The sequence below is a fragment of the Nanorana parkeri genome, unplaced genomic scaffold, assembly GCF_000935625.1.
Source record: "Nanorana parkeri isolate BGI_ZX_2015 unplaced genomic scaffold, ASM93562v1 scaffold926, whole genome shotgun sequence".
Taxonomy (NCBI): Eukaryota; Metazoa; Chordata; class Amphibia; order Anura; family Dicroglossidae; genus Nanorana; species Nanorana parkeri.
The window spans coordinates 529,241-539,364 of NW_017307194.1; the positions used below are offsets into that span (position 1 = coordinate 529,241).

General features: G+C 40.0%; 1 protein-coding gene across 7 annotated transcripts in view; it reads left to right on the top strand.

The window, feature by feature from the left end:
- Window positions 1-9,169, top strand: part of EBF2 (early B-cell factor 2) — a 106,672-nt gene extending 97,503 nt beyond the window's left edge. For 4 of the 7 annotated variants that reach the window (XM_018566226.1, XM_018566223.1, XM_018566225.1 and 1 more), the window contains 6 exons: window positions 1,285-1,373; window positions 1,954-2,019; window positions 2,126-2,300; window positions 2,875-3,060; window positions 3,952-4,119; window positions 8,749-9,169. In XM_018566226.1, the coding sequence (XP_018421728.1) occupies window positions 1,285-1,373; window positions 1,954-2,019; window positions 2,126-2,300; window positions 2,875-3,060; window positions 3,952-4,119; window positions 8,749-8,780 (716 nt within the window). In that variant the 3' untranslated portion in view covers window positions 8,781-9,169. Of the gene's footprint in view, window positions 1-1,284; window positions 1,374-1,953; window positions 2,020-2,125; window positions 2,301-2,874; window positions 3,061-3,951; window positions 4,120-4,664; window positions 4,741-8,748 lie in introns of those variants that run through there. The other 3 variants (XM_018566222.1, XM_018566224.1, XM_018566230.1) reach the window with 2 other exon arrangements.
- The last annotated feature ends 955 nt before the right edge of the window (window positions 9,170-10,124 follow it).

The following is a 10,124-nucleotide window of genomic DNA, read 5'->3' on the forward strand; positions in this document are numbered from 1 at the left end:
AAAATGGCTTGATCTAAAACAGGTGACAGGCTGCAGAGCTTACAATCTAAAAGGTTGTATAAATGTACGCAGTGGCAGAGATCAAAGGACATTGTTGTCTAAGCAATGAAGTTATTAAGAGTTCAGTTTATACATATACAATCATTCACAGAGTTATTCAGCTAATAAGTTAGAAAGTCTCACTACCAATAAAGAGACTGGGAGTCCCTCCAGTTAGTGATGATGGTACCACGTTCTTCTTTTACAAGAGCAACTGTGATGTGCCAATAACTTAAAGTAACACTAAACTCAGGAGTTAAATCTTAAAAATGAATTCAAGTACCGTAACTATTAACAAAAATATATCTTATTTGTGTATCACTCGGCTGTAGATCCTCAAATCATCTCTGAATTGGTGCTGACACTGTCCTTCCTTCTGGAGGGTTACTACTTTTGTTCCCCATGGTTCCTGTGTGTGTATTGTAAAGTAGTTACCGCTCCAAGCTCACTCCCATGATGGACGACAATCTCAATACAAATTAGGAAACTAAACATGAGACTACTTTACAACACACACAGGGACCATGGGGAACAAAAGTAGTAACCCTCCAGAAGGAAGGACAGTGTCAGCACCAATTCAGAGATGATTTGAGGATCTACAGCCGAGTTATACACAAATAAGAGCGCCAGTCCATTTTATGGTCATATACCCTGTTTCCCCGAAAATAAGACCTATCCCGAAAATAAGACCTATCCCTAGTTATGACTATTCCCAGGGCCGGTGGTGGCATAAAGGGGAACTTGAAGAGCCGCGGAAGAGAATCAGCGGTGCCAATGAAGCCAGCGCTAGAGGAAGCGAGGCGGCAGCGGAGGGAGCAGAGCCGCATAAGCCGATGCTTCCTCTATAGTGCTGGCTCCTGTCACTGGCGGAGTGATACCAAATGCACTCCGCCTGTGAGGAATCGATAGTGAAAGTGCGCTTCGCTCATTCTGGCCAGAGATTGGTTACCAAATTGCTCTTGGAAAGGTACGGCACCCCTGATTGCCCTGATCACCCTATTCTTAACTTTGCCATTTTGGATGATTTAATTAGGATTTGCTTTAACTTTGGATTGTTATACATTAAAAAAAAAATAAGACCTACCCCGAAAATAAGATCAAGTGTGTTTTTTTTGAGCCAAAAAAATATAAGACAGTGTCTTATTTTCGGGGAAACACGGTATAAGCACATCTCACGGATATGTAGTGTGTTTTGTGAACCACTGTCCTTGCTGAACACTATTAATCAGATGTTCTTCCATTTAGCATTGAATGAACCCACCATTGATTATGGCTTCCAGAGGTTACAGAAGGTGATCCCAAGACATCCCGGTGACCCCGAAAGGTTGGCAAAGGTGAGATCAGCAAATGTAATTCTGTAAATTTGCACTGCCCTCAGTAAAATGTAAATAATGTAAATACAAATGACCTTATTTGGTAAAGTAATGTAAAGAGCAAAGCAAAACAACCAATCACACTTCAGATTACCTTTATCAGTAAAGGAGGAATTTCTGTTCATGTAGTCTACTTTTTTTTTGCAAATGTCATTATCCTCATTGAATAAGCCAGAAGAAATATAAAACTTGAATCTGTGGTCTCTTGAGATTTATAACAGGAGTAGCTAACATTGCATCTTCCCTCATTGAATCCTCTAAAGGAGTATCAGACGGTTCAGGGAAGAATCTTTAGGAAAACACTTCTTTAGCCGATGTACACAAGTAATATTTTATGCTTTCGGGAATGACCTCCAACCCCATTACAACTTATGAAATCCAAAGAAGATCACTGCACAATTTCTACAACAATGTTAATATCATACAACAATCTTGGCATGCATTTGGTCATTTTTAGAGAGGACGGTATAGGATACAGGCATTGATTTTGGTTCCAGGGATCTGTTTTTGCTTACTTTGTTCTGTTTGTTGTGTTTTCAAGGAAATGCTACTGAAAAGAGCAGCAGATCTGGTGGAGGCATTGTATGGAAACCCCCATAATAACCAGGTAATTCTTCAATACCCATACTGTCAGATTTAGGTATTCATAGAAACCTAGGAGACCGTCTTCTATATTCTGTTCTCTAAATACAATTTTTTCTTCTGATGAAAAGGACATCATTCTGAAGAGGGCTGCAGACATTGCTGAGGCTCTGTACAGTGTCCCCCGAAACCACAATCAGCTTCCTGCCTTGTCCAGCTCCCCTGCACACAGTGGCATGATGGGGATTAACTCGTATGGGGGGCAGCTTGGAGTCACAATTTCAGAGTCACAGGCCAATAACCAGGGTGAGTAATGCATTGTGTAACACCTATCTTTGTCGCTACCATACTTGTGCCAAGGCTTTCTCATCAAAAAGCATTTGGTGCTATTTATTTATTAAAACAAAGAACAGTAGCCAACAAAAAACAGCCTTTTTCAAGGTTGATTGAAGTTAAACAAGATTTTTCTACCTCAATTGGCACAAGTGAATGGTCTACCACCATGGTGCATGAAAATGTTTGGCTCAAGATGTCTTCACTTGGCAAACCCCATTCTGTAAATTCCTATGGTTGTTGCTAACTGCCCTTTCCCACAAGACTCCCAATTAAGCCCAGCCTAGAAAAAGAGGGAATCATAACTATGTGTACCTATTTTTATCTTGCATGTTATAAGACCACCAACATTTTATGCACATAACTCTTAGCCTTTTTTCAGCACCACTGCAGCTATCTGCCAACATTGCTTATGATGAAAGTTGTACACCCATAGGCACTACAGAATGTCTGCTTTGTCTGGCTAAAGAATATTCTGAAAAAAAATTAAATTAAATAGAAACTAAAATAGTTTTTTATTAAATTGTTTTGTATGTATTGTATCCAGGTTATATTCGGAATACAAGCAGCATCTCCCCACGTGGCTATTCTACAAGTTCCACTCCCCAACAATCTAACTACAGCACTCCAAGCAACAGCATGAATGGTTACAGTAACGTTCCCATGTCCAACTTGGGGGTCCCGGGATCTCCAGGATTCATCAATGGATCTCCCACTACATCACCCTATGGCAGTAAGTATTTTCCTTGTCACTGTGTTTTTAGTAATAATAAGCTGAGTGCGTACACTGAATTTTTCTGCCTTTCTGCCTATTTGGGCTCATTTATGAAAACTAGTGCAAGGGATATTGGAGGTGTTATCCGCATCAATCAGTCAGGTTCAGCGATCTCTCTAGTGCATGTTTGTACTTTCTTTGCTCCAGTTTTCATACATGATCCCTACTGCTAACTAACCTAATATAACAAGACGCATATCTGCATTGCTTATAGCAACAATTACATTCCAGGTAAGAATATGTCACATAATAAAGAAATGTATTTGTGGGTTGGTATAGGCAATGCAGACAACTTCCTTATTTTTTAAGGAATCTATTTTGAGCTAGACATGTGTGCTGAGACCTTTGCCTAGCACTACCTATCACTTTGTACCTACCTAGACGTTTGCATAGACTTAGACCTATGTGCCTAAAATTTCTGTTTAGAGTCAGATCTGGGTGTCCAAAGCCCTGCTTGTGTTTTTGCATAGATTGTGTCTAGACCTCTGCCTCAAACTAGGCTGTCTGCATACACTTAGAGCTACACCTATGGCTACAACCATAACTATGTGCACGGGTCTCTGCCTATACCTAGACTAGTATGCCTCTACTTCTGTCAGCATTGACCTCTTCCTAGGCCATTGTTTCTAGACCATGTTTAATATTAGAGCTATCTGGCAAGACATGTGTGCAGGTTTGCTTTTTGTGCATGTAGTTAGAACTACACTGTTGTGACTTGACCATCATCTATAAAACTTGACCCAGAACTGTAAGCCTAGACCCCCTAGCAAGATCCATCTACCAAGAGCTCAGTCTAGCTTTCAATGTTGACTTATTCCAAAGATGACTGTGCCCATACTTTCATTTCAGTTATGCCCTCCAGCCCACCAATTGGAACATCTGGAAGTTCATCCATACTGCCTTTCTCCTCCTCCGTCTTCCCCTCCATGAAACAGAAGAGTGCCTTCGCTCCAGTCATTCGACCGCAGGGTTCCCCATCTCCAGCCTGTACCAGTGGGAATGGTAATGGTTTTAGAGGTAAGGGCAGATGGGATGTTTCAATGCACGCTCAAGAATCTGAAACACATTTTGTTGCATGTTGTTTTTAGTGTACAGATGGAGATTGTTTAGTTAAACAAACTATTTACTTTAAATGCTTGCAGTAGAGGGCTTATATATGAAAATTTGTGAAAAATTAAAGTGTAGGAGTCACTTGCAATATACCTGCCTTTTCCTATTGATGATAATAAAATGAAAGCTAGCATTTGATTATAGCAACCTAGTGTTTATAAAATCAATTAGTGTATGTAAAAAAAATCTTATTAAGATGTTAACATGCATGTTTGTGCCTATGGAGATGGGAAAAGGGAGCACAACAAGCCATGGCTTGTCTCAGGGGGAAAACAGTCAGCAACATTTCCCCTTGAGAAGGCTCAGCCAGGGGAAATCAGGAAAGGCCTACAGGCATACCATAACTTAAGAAGACAGGTGAAACCTTTTTTATGTCTGTAGGTACCATTAAAATTTGACAGATGTTCTAACCCTACCCAGCTCCATTATAAAAACTGTTTTTATTGCTATAGGTGGCCCCATTGGAGAGACGTTTTCCATTCTCCAGTTCTAAGATCTGTATGACACAGAATTGTATTTCAATTAGTAAGTAGATAGATGAATAATTTCTATTTAGATTAAGTGTTTGGTCCTACTAAAGTATGTATGTTAAGGTAGAAATAGATATTTTGACAGAGCTTGCAATTTAAAATAATACCAAATCTGTATTTCCCACATTCATATTTCTAGGAAAATATTACACAACACCTTACAGAGTGCATGATCAGCAATCACACCATTCCCAACCCCAGTAGGGCTTATAAAGCAGGATTTGTCTTTCTCTCCACTATACTATAGAATCAATCTGCTGAAAGAAAAGTATATAGACTCAGGGACAGAGATTTTGTGCACACCAGAACTCATGGCAAGCCAGGCTGCTTTACTCCAAACATAAATTGTGGTGATCGGATCAATCTGAGCATCATCTGGATAGATGAAAGGGCCATTGACCAGTTCCCCCCTAAACAATGAAGAGTGTGCAGTGTGGCTATAAACTAAAAATGGCACCGACACAAACCAGCAATAGCAGAGGAACTCAGATAAGGAAAAGCAGGGTACCACAGACCATGATGAAGGATTGAGCGCCAAATCCATCATCTGGCTAAGTCAATGAGTGAATAGTAGATTCACCTTTTGTCTAAGCAAATTGATAAAAAAAGTGGTCCAAAGCTCAGAGTCTAGTATAGGACACAAGAGGCTTTATATATATACTGTATGTATGTATGTATGTATATATATATAAGTTGAGTTTACTTATCACAAGTTAATTTAATGGTAGGAATCATACACAGCTTGTCTTTCTGGGAGCCGTCCCAAGTGTTTAGCAGCCCCCACTAGTTATGTCGGAGCTCTGAAGTCCCTCTTCCACTGGGACTTAGGCCTGTCAGAACATAGAGTACAGAGGCTGCTGGGAACTCTCTGCAGGGTTCACAGCATGGGGCTGCAGTGTTCTGCTTGACTGGAGTAGAGAAACAGACAGAACCAGTCATAAAATTTCATATACAGCTTGTGCAATGCAGCACAATATATAGGTACAAAGAGTTACTAGCCTTCTCCTCTGTGTCCTTTACCATATAGTCTGCAATGCTTTGTAGATATATTTTAACTTATAACACAGGTGGTGCAAACATCAATGATGTCTAATTGTCCTTAGCAACCAGGTTTCTCCCATTTGATGAGTTGAGAACACTACTAACAATGAGGGATGATTTCTGATTGGTGGCTATGTGTTAGTGTGCTTTTCTGATACGTTATTAAAGCCCAATACCAAAATATTGGTATAATATAAAAAAATAGATCCCCATGGATTGTAATAAAAAAATTTAAAATTATAATTTAGTTCCCTCCACCTCCCGAGTGCTGCCCACCTGGTCTTATACTTACCTTCAGTCCTGATCTAGCAATCTCCCTGTGTGGCCCTGCTTCGAGCCGCACATCCTTTCCTACGAACTTAGCCCACTTTGTACTGGGAAAGCCATACTCTAAGCAACCGCTTGAGGCTGCCATGAGTACAGCTTTCCCTTAGGAATGAATTGGGCACATGAGCAGTAAGAAGCACCCATTTTGAGAGGATTCAGAGCAGGGCTAGACAGTGAATACTGCTGAATTAGAATTGAAAGTAAGTATAAGACCAAATGGGTAGCGTTCTGAGGTGTTGGGAGGGGGTTAATTTAATAGAAAAAAACCTACTATACTATAGCTGCAGTACTCACCCTAGCTCACCTTTGGTGCAGGTACACTTATATGGCAGGCACCCTTACCATATAAGTGTACCTGGTAATAAGATGACCAGTCACAAGATGGCCATATACTATTCGAATTTCAGCAAGACTCAGCCAATAAACTGTATAAGCAGTGTGTAGCCCAGTTGGTACCCATCCAGTGAACAAAGTCAGTTCTTTAACTTTGACTTTAGTTGATGGAGCCGGTTCAAAAATTCTGAGCCTCACAGTGACTGAAACCAATAATCTGCAAGCACTATTCAGGTATTCTGAAAGCCACTGTCAGAATACAATACAATAGCCTGGCAGGGAAGATTCAGATTGAACATGAGAAAAAAACTTTAAGTGCATGTCCAGCCTTACACTCACCTGTCCCCGATCTAGCAAGATATCACAGACTAGATTGCATGTCGAAAATAAGTCACTGGGACTGCATGGCATGTCAATGCCAACAAAAAAATGTGGGGGGAAAAAAAGCTGTTTCCCATAGAAACCAATCAGGTTTACTTTTTTATTCTCCAGGAGAAAGAAACAAGAATCCTTGTTTAAGCTAAAATAACAGCTGCAATTTTCTCCAATTTCCGTAGCTCAGTAAGCCAAATAGGAACCTTACTTAAAAATGCTGGTAGTCAGAAAACACATCGGTGCCTAAAGAATCAAATCAGATTCTTTGGTTTATTTTCCCAAATGCAGGTCAGAAAATGAGAGATCAAACCTAATTGGATGCAGTGGGAAATGGCGCTGTTTTATCTCCGCTCCATTTTCCATAATTGTATAGTGTACGGGAAAACAGAAATAGTTTTTTAAGCATTTTTAAACATTTGTAGACAAAGGGCCCCATATGAGAAATAATATGGGTCCCAAAAGTCACAAACGCTATAAACCATAGATCCGGTACGTATCTCACTACAAAATGTTGTGAAATGTAAACAACAGAAGACTTTAAAAACTGGGCAATTTGTTTGGCATCAAGCATTGTTTTCCCAGAATTGCATATATTTTATTCAAAGCTTGTGTTATATATAATGCATAAATCTGAATTTTCTACCATTTTTTGTGCTAATTTGAAAAATTAGGTTAAGATATAATATTTTTTTTACAAAAGTTAGCAGATGCACGTTATTCAGCTTGCCGTAGATTTATAATACCCCCTTGCCTTTTTTATTAGGTAGAGAGGACTATATATATATATGCATCCTGGCAGTGAAATAGTTGAATGTTGTGATGGTAATTTGAGCACGGCAGGGGTTGGGGAATACCCAGCGATCTTGTTTCACTCCCAGGCCCAGTCTGTCAGCACTGGCCTCAAAAAGGTCTCCCTCACACCCCAGGGATGTCCCCTCATCCCTGCACTGGCAGCCAACACACTGTAGGGCAGAGGATAGATGAGGAGCCAGGCAGGAAACCAGCCTGTATTACACCTCTGGTGCATCAAAGCCTCTGTGAATAAGTGTTGTTATGACTGCCATTCCTGTGACTTGTCAGGGACAGCGAGTCTCCAGGAGAGATCTGCATAGGGCAGCAAAGCGTTACTCTGTGTAAAATTTGTGCAATTTGGAATCCTTTGCATATGTAAAATCTTGTTGTAAACAATGCTCACATCTGAGATAACTTACCTTCATGACCGGACTGGCATGTAATAAAAATGTTCCCCAGGTACATATTTAATACATGTATGACTTTATTAGGGAGATGGAGGGTAAAGGAGTGTACACTAAAATCCACTCATAGCTCTGGGCCTCTAATACCACTCCTGGATAATGTTGGGGCTCAGTGATGAGTGGCCACCACAAGAGTTAGAAGCATGGCCTTATCACACGATTTGGGGCCAGCTTTTTCTTTCTCATCCCTCTTACAAACCCTAACAACACTTTTGCCTACTCTCCATGCTGAGCTCCTCAACTGCATGAGAGCCATTGATTTTGGTCCGAGAGCTTCTCCCATCACCAAAATGGGGTGAACCTAGAGACGGCTACCTAAAAACACTTCCTACAGCCATCTCTGCAGCAATACGGCTCCCTTAACAGTTCCTTTAGAAGGAGCTTCAAGCAAAGTTAATGTTTTTTACCTTGGTGTGCCAGGTATTCCCTTATAGCTCATAACATGAAGCAAACCAAAAATTTTGACTTAAGTTAGGTTTAAAAAAAGCCCGAAGGTATACTGTATACAACAAGTCAGCCCTTTTTATGTACATTACCCAAGATTAAGTCAATGTTCACAAAATTGATTTTCTGATTGTTGTTCTTTTAATGTAGAGTTGACCAAATTGACAAAATGTTCTGTTGCCATTATACAATTAATGTCTGACTCTTTCTTATTATTTTTTTGTCTTTAGCTATGACAGGACTGGTAGTCCCTCCTATGTGAAACAGCATTGGACTGTTTGTATATGTATCAGAAGTAAAGAAAAAAAAAACCCAAGACATTGTGTGTGATGGCCGGGTCCATCTGTGGAAGTGGATCTACAAAGCCAGGAAATCTCTTGGTTGTATCTATAGAGACCCACCACCAACATACCAGGGAGAGGAGGCCTCTGGGAAAATATGCTTCTTACGTCTGATTGGTGGCAAACACACTAAACTGAATCCTGTACAGCGCTGGGAGTTCATCAGACAACTACATGGAATATTTTGGATACTTTTTGTTTTTCTTCTTTGTAGGAAAAAAAACTATTTCTATTTTCAGCCAATTTTTTCTGATACCGATTTTATGTTTGCGCCTCGGGACGATCACTAAAGAAAAAAAAAATTACAAAAGGGACTGAACAGGGTATCGGCAGGGAGGACTCTGCATCCTTTATCTTCAAGGATAATCTGCTTCCTTTGCTGTATGTGTCTGCTTAAATGCTTACATTTTTTAATGTTTAATATGTTTTACATTATTTAATTGAATAAACTTGTAACTTATTGTATTTAGAATTAGGATGAAAGATCAACATAATAATAAATGATAAAATGGGTGATGGGAGACATGGTCTCGCAGATAATACACGTTGAGAACCTTGCATGCGTCTAGGCCCAATTCTCACCAGTGCTGGGCTCGGTTACTCATATTGCTACCTTGTCACAGGTTACCGTCTATATACACATAAATGTAATTTGAAAGGTGTAAACAACATGGATTGCATCTGCCTAGACCTCCTCTAGTGGGTGATGGATGGTTACACACAGTGGTAGATTACAATAGGAGAAATAGCCCTAGGCCTGGAGCTCTAAGAAGGGGACCCAGATGTTCAATGTTCTACATCAGTGGTCCAGCATTATAAGGATGGAGCCAGTGGTTAGGAGTATTTTCCAGTATATTTATAATGATGCTCTTTATTTTATTGTCTTAACAGGGTTCTAGTTTGGATATTATTAGGTAATCACACAAATAACATACATAGTCAGGGCCCGTGATTTTAATGTTTGGATTTGCCAATGGTGCCATGGACTTGTATAATAGGAACAAGCTGTTGAAAAGATCGGTTCATTGTATGAGCCTACCTCCCAATAGTTTAGTTTTTCAAAAAAGCTTCAGCTCTAATTCCCACTTTAAAGTTGAACTCGTAGGAAGCAATTGAATACAGATAATACAAACAGGGGAAGTGTTTAGCTCGCCAAAGGATTTTATAATTCTGTAGAACCACTCTTGTGATCCTAGCGCTTTTTTCAGCTCAGCACGGCCAGATCCTAAACAAGCTTACTTTCAGCACATGTGCATAAAGGCGGG